Source organism: Chiloscyllium punctatum, chromosome 21 (assembly GCF_047496795.1).
Source record: "Chiloscyllium punctatum isolate Juve2018m chromosome 21, sChiPun1.3, whole genome shotgun sequence".
Classification (NCBI taxonomy): domain Eukaryota; kingdom Metazoa; phylum Chordata; class Chondrichthyes; order Orectolobiformes; family Hemiscylliidae; genus Chiloscyllium; species Chiloscyllium punctatum.
In genome coordinates, this window is record NC_092759.1 from 1,037,999 (window position 1) to 1,054,883 (window position 16,885).

Here is a 16,885-nt window from a genome sequence, read left to right on the forward strand (position 1 = left end):
AGTCTGCCTAGAATTTTATATTCAAACCTGTGGAGTGAGATTTAACCCATCACTGTCTGATTCAGGTGCTCGTGCTACCCACTGAGCCATGGCTGACTCACCATCACAGGTTTCTGCCTCTTTCTTTCTCAGCTTTGTAATCAGGTTGTTACCCTGTGACGAAGCAGATGATAAGCGATTGGGTTACGCGTGAGTGCCTTGTACCATTTGCTATTTGCCTTTGTGGCTACAGTGTGTGATATAGGTACAAGGTTGTTTCATGCTAAATCATGTTTTTTTTAGATTACTTACAGTATGGAAACAGGCCCTTCGGCCCAACAAGTCCACACCGACGCGCAACCCACCCAGACCCATTCCCCCACATTTACCCCTTCACCTAACACTACGGGCAATTTAGCATGGCCATTTTTGGATTGTGGGAGGAAACCGGAGCACCCAGAGGAAACCCACACAGACACGGGGAGAATGTGCAAACTACACAGAGAGTCACCTGAGGCGGGAATTGAACCCAGGTCTCTGGCGCTGTGAAGCAGCAATGCTAACCACTGTGCCACTGTGCCACCATACCTGCCCCATCTCTTTCACTATATCTTCTGCACTTATCTTCTCATGCTATTGTCTTCATTCTTGCAGTTTCCCAGGAAAATGATCCGAACAATCCTTCATCACTCCTGGTGCTGCCAATAAATGGGATTTAATCTGTCTCTTGTTTTCTAAAGACGTTTGGTGTCAAAGAAGACTATTTTCATTTGCTATGTTCAAAATCCTTCCAAAGGCTGAACTACCGGTCGCTGTGTCTGCCAGAAAACCTGAAGGACCGTGGAGTCACAGAACTGAAGGGGTAGTATTTACAAGAATGATGGCCTGCTCTGAGAGAGAGTGATTCACAAGTAAGTAATAACTGAGGTTCTTCCAGTGTGGGAAATACTCTCGTCAATACTCTGGCACACTCAAATCCCCTCAATGATCACTAATTCTGCCGAACGCAACAAAGTCAGTTCTCTTATGCTCAACTCGCATGTGGAATGTCAGGCGACCTGACCGTGTGGTACATTTTCTTTTCAATTCTAATTCCTGACCTGAAGCCATTACAGCCAGGGGAGGCGATGGCCTAAGCGGTATTATCACCGGACTGGTAATCCGGAGGCCCGGATAATGTCCAGGTGGACCTGGGTTCGAATCCTGCCACGGCAGGCAGTGGAATTTGAATTCAATAAAAAATCTGGAATTAAGAGTCTAATGGTGACCATAAATCCATTAACAATTGTAGGAAAAACCAATCTGGATCACTAATGCCCTTCAGGGAAGGAAGCTGCCATCCTTACCTGGTCTGGCCTACATGTGACTCCAGACCCAAAGCAGTGTAGTTAACTCTTAACTGTCCCCTGGGCAATAAATGCTGGCCTAGTCAGTGACGTCCTCACCCCGTGAATGAATTTTTCAAAAATCTTGACTAATTTCCCTCAACTTTAGAGGGAGCTAGATTCCTGGAGATGGAATGTGGACCTACAGAGTCCAAAAAGACCATCACCTAAAGAAAGAAGGCCAGACATGGATATTCTTCTAGATAGTGTAAAATACAACTGGATTTTTAAATTAGGTTATAATTTTCCTGGATATTGTTAAGGGTCCAGCTGAAATTCCTAAGACATATTGCCCCCAAAGGGAATAATTTGCTGTTTGATATGGAAGATAAGATGAGACAGCCTAAATTTTGAGTAAATATATAAATTGAATAATATAAGAAAACATAGAATTTTGGTGGTTATACAAAGAAAAACACTCGCAGAGCTAAGTAAATTAGTACACAGAGGAACGTCGATTATCCGGCATTCAATTATCCAAATATCAGATTATTTGGCAAGATCGCAAGGTCCCGTTGCTCGGCTAAACTATGTTAACTGGCATTCGATTATCCGGAATTCAATCAACCAAATGAAATATTGCCCGCCTGTGTCCTTTGGATAATCGAGGTTCCTCTGTAGTTGTAAAAATTGAAAGGAATATGAAAATAAGGAGGTCTTGCGAAAGCGATACAAGGCAGAGAAAATTTTGAATACTGAGAATAGTTTTGGTCCCCTTATCTAAGGAAATATGGGAGGCAGTCCAAAGAAAGTTCACCAGGTTGGTCCTGAGTGTGGAGGGGTTTTCCGAATTGAAGAGATTGAGTAGGTTGGGCTTGTGCTCATCGCACAGTGTGTGTAATCTTCCTCAGCAATTCCACATTAGTTGTTGAAACAACTCCATGGAGGTCATGATCCTGTCACAAAGTCACCCTTCACTTTCCCGTGTACAGTACACGGACTTTGGCCAGTTATCTTAGAGGTAAAAACAATGACTGCAGATGCTGGAAACCAGATTCTGGATTAGTGGTGCTGGAAGAGCACAGCAGTTCAGGCAGCGTCCAAGTAGCTTCGAGCCCATCCCTAGGGTGAGGAGAATCACTCCTGTTTTTGATCTGTCAGCAAGGGCTCCCTGTTTGGCCCAGAATAACAGCCCCAAAATCAGGGAGCTCACGCTCAATGCGATCCAGCTGGCCAACCTCGTTCCGATCACTACGGTTGTGAAGGCAATTGACCGTATTTTGCCTGCTTATCTCCGTCACTCGAAGTATACAGTTGACTTGCAGGCTTTATTAAGAACAACCAGTATTCACTATGGACAGACCTCAGAAGCTATGGGGAGATGAAAAATGGAAAACATCTAGAAACCTAATACAGCATTACTTATCCATTCTTGACAGCAAAAACATTCATAAAACCTGCTCAAAGCAGGTTAATCTTAAGTGGTTAATCTCTTATATAAACCAATTCCTGTTAATATGTCATATTAAATCTTTTACGATTCTCTTTAAACCATTAGTCAACTGTGAACCTAGAATCCCTGCTGAAAAACATTGCGATTTGATGTCTATAATGCTGCAATAATATTTGTAGGGAAGTATCAATAAAGATCTTTTACTGCAACGTCATGGAATAGATGCAGAGTTTTTAAAATATAACCTACACCTTCCAAACAAAGCTGGCTAGCAGAGGGTTTTTGTAAAAAAAAATCTATCAGGTACCTTTTCAGCTTTTAATGGGACAAAATTATAAACGCTTCAGATTTTGATGCTTAAATGGATCTTTTGCACCCTTCAATAGCATTTATGTCTATCCAGTCAATTTGTGACTCCCAAATTATGGATTAAGTGTCTTGATACCACCTAAAGGGAGTCTGTTTGAACTCATACAATGATGATCATAGAATCTCTACATTGTGGAGGCAGGCCAATCAACCCTCCAAGTCCACACTGATCTTTCTGAACTGCATCCCATCTAGATACACCCCCTGACCTTATGCCTGTAACTCTGCATTTTCCCATGGCTAACCAACCCAGCTTGCATGTCCCTGCACACCACAGGCCAGTCTAGTATGGCCAATCCACTTAACTCACACATCTTTGGACTGTGGGAGGAAACCGGAGCACCCAGAAGAAACCCACACAGACGTAGGGAGAATGTGCAAACTCCATACAGACAGTGGCCCAAGGATAGAATTGAACCGGGATCCCTGGCACTGTGAGGCAGCAGTGCTGGCCACTGAGCCACCATGCCACCCTAACTCATTGCTAAGTTTAAATAGCTGGTTTGAGTGAGAGTGTGGGCTCCCTACCTTGTGAATCACAGCTATCAGAATCCGAATCAACTCTCTGTAGCCTGTGCCCGACTGGCAAAATTGGGTCAGTTGGAAATAGATTTGGATTTCTGCATCCTGCCTGCCCAGGGTGTGGAGAGTTGAGACAGCTTTGTGAAAAGTCAGTCCTTTCTATCCAGGTGGATCACTTTCTGTTATGAAATAGAGAACACTACAATAGCAAACAATTGCCACAACTATAACATCTAAAATTGAACCACATCTTATAGTGTGTTGATGTAACAGAGCAGGGAAACACCACCAACATCCAACTCCCAGCCATTCTTAAATAACAAACACTCTTTAAAGAGTTCTCTGTCAGTGACTATCATCGGCAACTAAGCTTCCCTTGTGTCTCTAAGGGCATTATTCTCTTTGCTTGAATAAAAATATAAACCAGTGATCACAAACTTTCTATAACCTTCAAAGCCCTGATCTTTTTTATTCGTAAATATATTTGAAGCTATTGGTTCGTCATAAACTCCTCTTACTTGTATGGCATTTTCTGAAGATACACTATGCACCTTCACAAAGGACACATTGTTACTTTCTGATCTCTAACAATCCACCTTCACATGAGACCTGTTAAGAAAAAGATATTGTTTGACTTAGCCTCCGCTCTCTCATGTTCAATATTCTGACGAGTACACAACCTCGTGGTGATCCTTACCCTGTTCACTATCAGATTTATCTTTTTAATTTCTGCATGGATTTGCAAACAAGGGTCTTCTGCATTCATATATTCGTGAGACAAGTGGTATTCATCGTCCACCGCAGCACCTGCTCTTTGAAACTTTATGTGCTTCTCGGTAGGACCTAGGTAGAGGGTCATTTTTGTACACATCCTCAGTATGAATTTTAAAAGCCTGACAGGTCAAGTCTTTGAACACTTTTTCATTCCTGACCCTTAACACATTCAAATATAAATTTCAGGTTAGTCACCGAAATTGCCATGTATCACAATAAGACAAAGTGAAATTCAAGATGACTCTGAACTTCAGGCCTGGATTAAAGACCTCACCGAAGTTGGACTTGGAGATTATAAAAATACTGGTAAGTGAATTTAGACTCACACCTGAACAAATTTTAAGTTTGAACTTTCCTTGAGTGTCACAAAATACACTTTGACTACGGTGAAGACAAGGACCACAGGTGAGTCTCAACATTATCACATCCGAGTTCCCCTTCAGCTCACACACCAACCCAACTTGGGACACAGTTCCTCCCAGTAAAATCGTAGAATCTAACAGCATGGAAAGGAGGCCACTCAGCCCATCATATACGAGCCAGGTCTTTGAAAGAGCTGTCCAATTAGTTCTGCATCTCAGCCTTTTACATACTGTACACAATATTAAAAAGGTGGTCTCACCAATAGTATAAAATGTAGCCAAAAACCCCCACTGTTCCCATATTTTGATATCTACCAGGTATTTTGATATCTCAGTCACCAGCTGAAACTCACCTTATGGGACTCATGGACCAAGGCTCTCTCTGCAAACCTGAGTCCTGCAATATCCCTCCTCTCGAAATAATCTGCTGCTGTGATCTGCTTCCTCCGAAAGTGGACACGTTATTTTCCGATATTGTAAACCATCAGGATTCCTAATGAAAAGTTTGTGTTCAAAATGGAGTCCCCGGGAGAAGGTCAGAGCGGGGAATGGAGTCCTGGGGGGGGGGGGGGGGGTAATGGGCGGGAGGGGAATAAGTCCCAGGAGGAAGACCGGGGGGCAGGGAATGCAGTCCTCAGAGGAAGGCCGGGGCAGGGAATGCAGTCTGGAGTCCCTGGGGGGGGGAGGGGGAGGCTGGGGCGGGGAATGGAGTCACGGAGGCCAGTGTGAGAAGGCGAGCCCCAGAGCCGAGGCTGGTGCAGGGACTGCTGGAGCATTGAACCAGGGGCAAAGATTCAGGGTAAGGATCAGGCCAGGTATGGCTGGGATGAGAATTCCTTCACTTCAGAATGTGGTGTGACTTTGGAATTCACTTCCCTAGACAGCCATCAGTCAGTGAGTGTGCTCTTGACGTAAATGGATAACTGGTTGTTTCTGGAGACTAGTATCATCACAAAGTTCGAAAGTAACATGGGAAAGTGGAATTGAGATAGATGATAGGCTGTGATATCATGAAGGCTGTCTCCACTTGTATTGAGAAGGATAGGTGCAGATTTAGCAAAACCTGCAAAAGAGGACATGTGGAGGGATAAAAGTACTTTATCATGCATTGAGTAGTTGTGTTCTGGAAGACTGCCTGGAGGTGTGGGGGGAGGAGAATTCAATTGTTGCTGTGGTGGAAGTTGCACGTTTTCTGATGAGCAGCAGGGGGCGCCTGTGGCTCAGTCTGGGGCTGTTAGCTTCTCATTGATCTCCAGCCTCCAGTTCTGGCTTGTGGTTGCAGCCTCCCACCCTCCTCCTCCTTGTATTTCTTACTGGGATTTCAGGTAGAAATTTCAGATAGGTGGTCACAGAGTGCGGAGAGAGAGAGTATAAGACAGGCAGACAGAGGGACGGATAACAGTTAAGGAAGGAGAAAACAGGGATCGTAAGTGGACGAAAATGGGCTGGCTGCGCTGAAAGCAGACCACATCAAGGGGAGAAAATGAGGACTGCAGATGCTGGAGATCAGAGTCGAGGGTGTGGTGCTGGAAAAGCACAGCCGGTCAGACAGCATCCGAGGAGCAGGAGGATCGATGTTTCGGTCATAAGCCCTTCATCATGAATGAGCCTTGTGGGCCAAGAGGGCTGAGAGATAAATGGGAGGGAGTGGGGCTGGTTGGAAGGTAACTGAGAATGCGATAGGTAGACGGAGGTGGGGGGTAAAGGTAATAGGTCATAGAGGAGGATGGAGCGGATAGGTGGGAAGGAAGGTGGACATGTAGGACAGGTCAAGATGGCGGTGCCGAGTTGGAAGGTTGGATTTTTGATGTGGTGGGGAGGCGGGGAAATGAGAAAAGTGACCACATCATGACAGGGCCAGGGGTGTCAGGGTGGGTAAAAGACGTGGAAAGGAGATGTTTTGGTTCTATAATTATTGAACTCGATATCGAGCCCCCAGGCGAAAAATGAGATCCTGTTTGAAATAACTCCACTAAGGCCGGTATCCCATCACCAAGTCACTCTTTATTTACATATGAATAGCAAATGACACTGACGCAGCTAGTTCAGAGCTGGCTCCTAGAGTGAGCAGAACCCCGACATAAAAAAGAACAATACAGCACGGAAACAGGCCCTTCAATCCTCCTAGCCTGCGCTGCCATATTTTTCCCTTCTTTATTAAAGCTGTCTTCACTTACAGGATTCATATCCCTCTATTCCCTTCCTGTACATGTCAGCCAGGGCTCCCTGATTGGACCAGATTAACAGCCCCAATCAGGGAACTCATATTCTACAAGATCAACCTCACTCCAATCTCTTCACTGTTCTTCCAGCTTGTAACTGCTTCAGCATAACCAGGAAACTGCAGAGAGAGAGAGAGAGAGAGGATGTCTCAGGGTGAATACAAGGTCATTGAGGGATAGCATTGTCTTCTTTTGTTGTTTACCTGCATGTGGGCATCGCAGGCAAGGCCAACATTTATTAACCATCCCTCAGTGTCCCTGAAGTGTCTGTGGAGAAGCCAATTACAGCTGCCGCAATGCATGTAGGTTAGGGACCCAGTGATACTGAAGGATATATTTCCAAGTCACGATGGTGAGGGGCTTGGAGGAGAACTTGCATGGGAATGCTGTTCGTGTGCATCTGCTGACCTTGTCCTTCTAGGTGTAGAGTTCTGGACAGGCTATTTCGACAGCACAATGGAAAGCTCAAAGGGTGGGGTGCTGTAAAGGTCCATATGTTCTTAGAGGGGAGGGGGGGGGCTGTGATGAGACTGAGAAAATGACCTTCATCTAAATAACTCCTCCCACAACGACAGGATACTTTGCGTCCAATTAAGTAATTTTTGAAGTGTAGTCCCTGCTGTAAAGTCAGAAGCAGTGTAACTGATAGCAAGATCCTCTAAACCTCGATTAAATTCATCACAAAATCATTCGTTTTGGGTATCCATTGATTGAGAAATGTTGGCTTGGGACTCAGGAGATTAGTCCATCCTCTTCTTCCAATATTTGCTGCCGCGGTATCTTTTACTTCTTCCTGGGTGGAGCCTTGCTGCTCCGGTTTCCTCCCACAGTCCAAAGATGTGCAGGTTAGGTGAATTGGCCGTGCTAAATTGCCCGTGGTATCAGGTGCATTAGTCAGAGGTCAATGTCGGTGAATGGGTCTGGGTGGGTTGCTCTTCGGAGGGTCGGTGTGGACTTGTTGGGCGGAAGGGCTTGTTTCCACACTGTAGAGAATTTAATCTAAGCAAAAGGATGGCACCTCTGACTGCGCAGGGCTCCTGCGGCACTGCACTGAGGTTATCAGCCTTAAGCAATTGATTCTCTAACATGGAGGCTGCTGGAGAAAGGTGCAAAACTGAGGAAAGCCCAACATCCAAAAGCAAAACACAGTGCAAAGCAACAGGAGGAGGGACAGGCTCAGTCACGCAAGAAAAGGTATGAAATCATAAACCTAGCACCATTTGTGGAACATTCTACACCTGAGGTGGTTCACGTGAAAAAAGTCTGGGTTGAAGTCAGCCTGTGTTAATTCCCGTAAAGTGAGGGACTCACCCACTTCCCCTTCTATAAACTAACAAAGTGGTCCCTATGGCCGACATAGGAAAGATATTGTTAAATGCTACAGGGAAAGTGTTTTAAACTTAAGAAGGTGCAGAAAAGACTTACAAGGACATTGCTGGTGTTAGAGGGTTTGAGCTATATGGAGAGGTTGACTAGGTTGGGGTGTCGGAAGCTGAGGGGTGATGTTGCAGTTATACAAGACATTAATTAGGCTACTTTTAGAATACTAATTGGTTGCCTTGCTATGGGTAGGATGTTGTGAAACTTGAAAGGGTGCAGAAAAGATTTACAAGGATGTTGCCAGGGTTGGAGGTCTTGAGATGCAGGGAGAGGCTGAAGAGGCTAGGGCTGTTTTCCCTGGAGCAATGGAAGCTGAGGGGTGACCTTATAGAGGCTTATAAAATCATGAGGGACATGGATAGGGGAAATAGACAAGGTCTTTTCCCCCAGCATAAGGAAGTCCAAAACTAAAGGGTATAGGTTTGAGGTGAGAGGGGAAAGAATTGAAAGGGACCTAAGGGGCATCTTTTTCACACAGAGCATGAGGTGTGGATGGAATGAGCTGCCAGAGGAAGCGGTGGAGGTTGGTACAATGACTACATTTAAAAGGCATCTGGATGGGTATATGAATGGAAGGGTTTGGAGGGATATGGGCCAGGTGCTGGCAAATGGGGCTAGATTAGGTTGGGATAACTGGTTGGCATGGACGGGTCAGAGCGAAGGATCCGCTTCCATGCTGAACAACTCCATGACTGTAACATGGACAAGCACACCAAACCCTGTAACTGCTCTGGATGGTTGACCTGAAGGGTTTGGAAAGAGATCTTCTTCCTTCTGGCAGTGAGACTGCTTGACCCAGGATATTCCACCATGAACGTGGAAGGGCATGCTTTACTTCTATAGGATGAGTGCTTGGAGTGAGCAGGGGGTCCTTCAGCTTGGAAGACATCAGCTGGTCCACCAGGAGAGAGCCACAGATTGCTTGATCGCTGTTCACAGCCCTGTCATCAGTGTAGAGCCACAGGGAGCTGGGGCATTGCCTGGAGTTTTGAAGAAGTGGCGCTCAACCAGAAATGTTAATTCTGCTTTCTCTCCACAGATGCTCGCAGACCTGCTGAGTTTTTCCAGCAATTTCTGTTTTGGTTTCTGATAGTCTGGAGTGACTGTGTTGTGTGGGATTTGAGCATTTCGTGCTATTTATTGCCCTTCCACATTTGCCCAGAGTTCAGACTCAGTCACATATAGGCCAGACCAGGTAAGGATGGCTGATTTCCTGTTCAAAAGGACAATGGTGAACCAGATGGGTTGTTTTTTTTTAATGACAGTAACAACGGATACGCAATCACAATTTCTCCCCTTCAGATTTTAGTGAACTCAAATTTCACCATCTGCCATGGTGAGATTCTAACTCATGTCCATTTAATAGTAGCCTGAGGTTCCTGAGGAAGAGCTTATGCTCAAAACGTCGATTCTCCTGCTCCTCGGATGCTGCCTGACTGACTGTGCTTTTCCAGCACCACACTCTGTGACTCTAAGGTTCTGGATTACTCACCCAATGTCAGCTGCTACCTTCGCTTTAAGGTTGAGGTGTTGTTGGATTACTAGGAAGATCCTGGGTATGGAGAGATTGTCTTATGAGGAGAGGTTTAGTAGACCTTGCCTGTGTGTGTTGAGGTTTAGAAGAATGAGAGGTGACCTCGGTGGAATATGCAAGATTTTTAGAAGATTTAATCCTAATGGGAGAGTCTTGGACCAGACAGTATAGTCCCAGAATATTGGATTGTTCATTTAAAACAGAAATGATGAGGAATTTCTCCTCTTAGGAGGTTGTGAAATTATTTACTGCTGAGGGCTGTCGAAGTTGGGTTGCTATGTATATTCAAGGCTGAGATGGACAGATTTTTAATTGGTAAGCCAATTAAGGGTTATGGGGAAAAGGAAGGAAAGTGGAATTGAGGATTATCAGGCCAGCTATGATCTCACTGAATGATAATGCAGACTTGATGGGTTGAATGGCCTACCTCTGCTCCTGTGTCCTCATGGAAATATTCTATCCAGTGTTGAATTCTGACCTCCTCATCTTTAACAATACAAACTCCATCCTGAGAGGGAAGCAGTTTTTGTCCATTTGACCATAATCTACAGGGAGCCCCAGTGGATATACAAAAAGTATTGTTGCCATGACGATTGGTTGATCTCTCGAGTGTTCTGTTTCTGCTACATGTCCTTTATCTTCCAAATTTGTTATTGGGCTTTTGACTCGTGGCCTTTAATAGGACAGGCCTCTCTGAGTGATTAAGCGAGTCACATTGATATATCCACCTTAATGAGGAGCTCCACTGGGAATTGTGAGAGCAGGAAGCATCACAAGAGGTTGGATTAACGATGTTCCAAGAACTGTATTGTCTGAATCTAAGATGGCTGTGACAGTGACTATCATTTCTCCGAGAACTCCGAATTCAGGTGCAGTTCTCAAATATTTTCTTTGATTTTGACAAAAATGTCAAGCACAAGAAACTGAGGACATTTGATCCCCAAAATCTGTCACACAGAGTTCTATGAATTTATTTATGATTTCATCCCTCCCCTTCTTGCTAACTGCTTCCAACCCCACCATTTTCCAAGTTCTCTGCAATGTGGTTAACTCTGAAGTAACCCTTTCAAATTATCCAGCTATAGAGTAGCCCAACTCAAACATGCCTACCAGGTTTCCCAAACGGAGCCAATCCCTTTTGCCTGCATTTGGCCCATGTCCCTCTAAACATTTCCAATTGACGTAGCCGACCAATGTCTTTTAAAATGTTGTATCTGGATCTGCCACTTTCGCTGACGGTTCATTCCACAGCCTCAGGCAACTGTCTGTGTGGAGTTTGCACATTCTCCCCGTGTCTGCGTGGGTTTCCTCCGGGTGCGCCGGTTTCCTCCCACAGTCCAAAAAATGTGCAGATTAGGTGAATTGTCCATGCTAAATTACCTGTAGTGTTAGGTGTAGGGGAATGGGTCTGGGAGGGTCGGTATGAACTTATTGGGCTGAAGGGCCTGTTTCCACACTGTAAGTAATCTAATCTAGGCCCTCTGTGAAAAAAAATGCCCCTTTTAAAACTTTCCCTTTTCCCCTTAAAGTTATACCGTCTAGTTTTGAAACCTTATCCAAGCCCTGCATGATTTTATACAATTCAATGAAGTCACCCCTCAACCTCCTACACTCCACTAAAAAAAGTCCCAGCCAGTGCAACCTCTCCTTTTAACTCAAATTCTCCAGTCTTGGTAATATCCTTGTAAATCTTTTCTGCACCTTCTCCAATTTAATAATATCCTTCCTGAAGGGAATTAGGGATGCAAAACAAATGCTAGCCTCACCAGCGACAGACAGACAGACACACATATATATATATAATACATATACACACACATATTATATATATATATATATATATATCCATGGATGCATCAAAGCTACGTACTCTCACTGCAATTCTGAATTTATTGCAGCAACAGGTCACCGTCACTCTTAATGTGGTTTATTGCAATTTGCATTTCCGCCAGGGCTGTTTCCAATTTTCCAATCAAGTTCTTCCCCCCTCCCCACTTTAACTCAATTACAAGAAAGAAATACAATGGTCAAACCAAGTGTCACTTTCCCAAATATGCGACTTGCATAACCATTCATTTGCAATGTTGGAGTGAGGCAATCACCAAGTATGCATTTCCGTTAAGGCAGAACCGACTCTTAACCCAGAGGAGCCTCACAAACAACTCTATTCAGATACACTGCAGACTTTCGGGGGCGGCTGCTGACTACCACTTTCTCAAAGCTGTGAAGGACAGGCAACAAATGAGGACCTTGCCAGTGACAGCTACATCTTAAAAATGACATGCAATAGACACGCATCCTGTAAATTTGAGGACTGAAGCATTGACATTAACAGAGGGGAAAACATGAGGATGTTGGTCCACACACAGAGAAATGTCACTATATATCCAAAGGGGCCCTTTGCTGTCTGTCAGCAAGTAGCCTTTTAAATCGCAAGGGTTAATCCCGCGATCAGGCAATTTGGGAGAGCGTCTCATGTTACTGAACTATGCACACGCCTATAACAACAGGTATGCAGTTTGAAACACACCTAGAATTTGTTCAGTGTTTAATAGCCTTGCTAAAGGAAATCTAGCTCTGTGACATTATCCAGCACTGACGACCCGTGAACTAGCCCTGCCCTCTGGCTGATTCACTCCAAAGCTGCGTCTCCCACAACCAGCCACACTCTTTTCTTTCCTGTTCCCCTCCAAACCTTTGTGAAAAGATGATCACCTACAGGGTCACAGTGGCTACAGGCACAACTTATTACTCAGGAACAAACAATTACATCTATGTCACTCTGATAGGAGAGAAAGGGAAAAGCCAGAGGACCAGCCTGGACAAGTGGCTTCAGAATGATCTGGAGCGTGGAAGTGTAAGTGCCTGTGAGAGTTTTTTTTTGTGTGTGTGCATGAGAAAGAGAGTGTATGTGTCTGTGTGAGTGTGCATGTGTATGAGAGAGAGAGAGAGAGAGAGAGGAAATGTGTGGGTTAAATTTGTGCAGTCAGTGGAACTTTTTAGATAATATACAAGAGGGAAAGTGGGTGTGTACTGAACATCGTGCATGAATTTTGCATGAGTGAGTGTGACAGAGGTCTTGTTTATGTCTTTGTGAGTGGGTATGTGTGTGAAAGAGAATGGGTGTGCGTAAGAGTGTGTGTGTGTGTGAGTGAGAGAGAGCAGGCATGCATTTCTGAGTGTGAGAGTCAGTGTGTGCATCTGAGTGCAAGTGTGTGTGTGTGAGAGAGAGAGAGAGAGAGTGTGTGTGTGTGTGTGGATGGATGTACGAGTTGGCAAGTGAATGGATGTGTATGTGTGAATCTGTGAGAGAATGTGTGTGTGAGGGAGTGTCCGAGTGCGTGAGCGTGTATGAGAGAGAGAGATGGCTGTATATATATGTGTGTGTGTGTGTGAGAGAGAGAGAGAGAGAGAGAGAGGCTGTGTGCATGTGTGTAGGTGAAAAAGAGAATGGCTGTGTATATGTATGTGTGCAAGAGTGATTGTGTGAGAGAGTGGCTGTGTGTTTGCGACGGATGTGTATCTGTGTGCAGGTGAAATAGAGAATGGCTTTGTGTGCGTGTATGTGTGTTTGAAAGTGAGAGAGAGATGTATGTGTGTGTGTCTGTTTGTGAGAGAGTGGATGTGTGAGTGTCGAGTGTAACGTGTGTTAAATGTGCTGTGTGACTACTGAATGTGTAAGTATTCACTGTATGGTGGCCATAAAAGTTAGTGTGTATAATGATATCACTTTTAGTATTGAACATTAATCTGCATTCTAACCGTACGAGAACTCAATTTGAGAGAGGGATGTCTCCTGTAGAAAATCAAGAATTGAAAGTTTGTTTTATAAAATAAGGCCTGTGGAGGCAGGAGCTATTTTTCCAATTATTGAATTATATATAATACTCCCTTAGCCTGCAGCAAGACCTACAATCGCAATTGCTCATTGATTGTTGCTTATGCAGAAAGTCTGCAATCTCCATTTCGTAGGGAAGGGTGAGCTTTATCCCCAGATTTTGCTTACTGAGTCCATTGTTGTAAAACATATCAGCATTTAGTTTGTTTCCACTATTGTACTGATGCCAATTTGGCACAGCACACTGGCAGGTTCTTGAGATTAAGCAGAAGCATACCCAAAGGCAGGTAACTTTTGGTGTTGCTCAACTATTGTAGACTCTCACCAGCTACGTTCACGCCCCATGCCCAACACACCTTCATCTCAACTGGGATTTGATGTGTGGGGAAAGGCATCTTAACTTACAGAAAGGAGAAAATGATGGTTCCTTGGCCAGCCTTGGTCAGACTCTGTCACAGTGGTCAGTTCCAGTTGCTGGAAGGGACCTCAGGAAGGGTCAATACCGCACGTCTGATTCACAACGGTGCAATTAGTATTGGTCACCGTTATGTACGAACAATGTTAGGTGTGGCCTTAAATGACATTCGTTCTTGTTTCACAGTGTTTCTATTCTAAACCTATACTTGCAGTTACAACACATCCAGTTAGGCCTGGGACCATTCTCATTCTGGATAAAGGGCTTATGCCTGAAATGTCGATTCTCCTGCCCCTCGGATGCTGCCTGACCTGCTGTGCCTTTTCTAGCCCCACACTCTCGACTCTGATCTCCAGCCTCTGCCGTCTTCGCTTTCTCCTCCCGTTCTCCTAAAGTAACACACCACAGAAACAGAGCCTTTGGTTAAAGCAGTTCATGCCGAATGTAATCCCAACTAAACTAGTCCCGGCTGCCTGCTGCAGGGTTACAGGGACTGGGTCGGGAGTCTGGGTAGGATTCACTTCTGTGGGTCGATGTGGGCTCCATGGGCTGAATGGCCTGCTTGTGCACTGCAGGGATTCTATGATTCATTCCATGCCAAGTGTAATCCCAACTAAACTAGTCCCAGCTGCCTGCTGCAGGGTTACAGGGACTGGGTCGGGAGTCTGGTTGGGATTCTCTTCAGGGGGTCAATGTGGGCTTGATGGGCTGAATGGCCTGCTTGTTCACTGCAGGGATTCTATGATTCAGTCCATGCCAAATGTAATCCCAACTAAACTAGTCCCATCTGTGTGCTCCTGGTGCACCTCCATCCAAACCTTTCTTTTGCATGTTACTTATTTAAGTGTCTTTTAAATGTTATAACTGTTGTTGCATCCACCACTTCCCCAGGAAGTTCATTCCACGTGCGAACCACCCCCAAATTTGCCCCTCATGTCTTTTTTAAGTCTCACTCCTCTCATCTTAAAAATATGCCCCCCTGTCTTGTCACCAGTTCTGAAACCGTGTATGGTTTCAGAACTGGTGACAAATTTCACATGTTATGGACATGATCCTTGTTTCAAATGTCCAAGAAAGAATAACAGTAAGGATTGCTTACAGATGGCAATGTGCAATTTCAAACTCAACTCGTGTGCATGGAGGTGGCATTACTCACAATTTTAAGAGAGACATGCATCAGTAGAAAGATCGGCTCTGATTTAAAAAAAAATGTCAATTCAGCTGAATGAATTCCGAGAATGAAATTTGAACTTTACCTGGGAATGTATGTTTCCAATAATAATTTCACTGAATGCAGTCTTTTTCAGTAATGTAAATACCGCGTTGTTTGTTTGATGACGCACATACCTCCCGCCTCAGACTTACTGCTCAAGGGTAAATGTTTTCAAATTGAAAATTGCAATAGTAGAATTTAGCTTCTCTATCTGATCCTGATTTTATTTGCTCCACCATTATCAGGTCACGTTGGTGAGCTGCCAAGCCCTGTGATTTGCTTCCCCAGGGTGGGGGAGTCTGAGCAAGATGGCATGGATTTAAGGGGAGAGGGCAAAGGTATAAAAGGGACCTGATAGAACACAAGAGGGGGGTGCGTGTATGGAATGAGCTGCCAGAGGAAATAGTGGAGGCTGGTACAATGTCAGCATTTAAAAGATAGGTATAAAGATAAGAAAAATTTAGAGAGATGTGCGCTAAACACAGGCCAATGGGACTAGTTCAGTTTTGGAAACCTAGTTGGCATGGATAGGTTGAGCATAATGCCTGTTCTCTCTGACGTTTCCAGTTAACGTTTCAAATTGGGTGACCATTCGTCAGAACTGAAAGCAGCAGCTTGGAAAGGGCAGGGTTTATGCTGATGACAGGGGAGTGGGGAAAGGAGTGAGTGGACGGGTGGAAAGGGAGCCCAGAGAGAAATATAAAGGATAGGCAGACAAAAGGAATAAGCCAGGAAAGATGAGAAGCTAGATTGGTGCTAATGGGAACTGTGAGTGGCCGAAAATGGTTGGCTGCACACCACGTTGTAACACAGTAGGTTTGGCAGCAACCGAGGGGCAGGAGAATCGATGTTTCGGGCAGAAGTCCTTCATCAGGAATGATGGACGGCTTATGCCCAAAATGCCGATTCTCCACTCCTCAGGAGCTGTCTGACCTGCTGTGCTTTTCCAATAGCCCACTCTCCACTCTGATCTCCATCATCTGCAGTCCTCACTTTCTCCATCTCATAACATGGCCTGGTGGGTGGGCTGGGTAATAGATATGTCCAGGACCTAAAATGATTAAACTCAATATTGAATCCTGAAGGTTGTAAGGTGAAAGATGAAGTGTTGTTCTTCCAGCCTGCACTGTGTCTTACTGGAGCACTGCGGGAGGCCTGAGACAGAGATGTTAAAGACAAGAACATGGCAGTGTGTCAAAGTGGCAGGCAGCTGGAAGCTCGGGGTCATTTTTGTGAACAGAACTCATTATTTCATTACTGTTTGGTCATGTAGCTGCCTACCAACCACTCAGAGACATCTTGAGATCGTGATGGCTGCCACAGAAATGTGGAATACTGGGGGTGAGCAGTGCGATTGCCCCATTTGCACTTGCATGACTGTCAGGCTCTTGAATGAGCATGGCAACTTTATCAATGGAATGTGGAAAAGCATTTGACCCTTATGCACAGTGTAAAGCCGCACCTTATTGTCACACAGAGACCGGCTTGTCAGAGGATGT

At 44.8% G+C, this 16,885-nt stretch overlaps 1 protein-coding gene across 1 annotated transcript in view; it reads left to right on the forward strand.

The window, feature by feature from the left end:
* The first annotated feature begins 12,449 nt into the window (after positions 1-12,449).
* The window catches only part of alox12 (arachidonate 12-lipoxygenase), a 29,806-nt gene continuing 25,370 nt past the window's right edge, over positions 12,450-16,885 (forward strand). Inside the window, exon 1 of the mRNA XM_072591419.1 lies at positions 12,450-12,777. Coding sequence (XP_072447520.1) covers positions 12,628-12,777 — 150 coding nt within the window. The 5' untranslated portion in view covers positions 12,450-12,627. The remainder of the gene's footprint in view (positions 12,778-16,885) is intronic.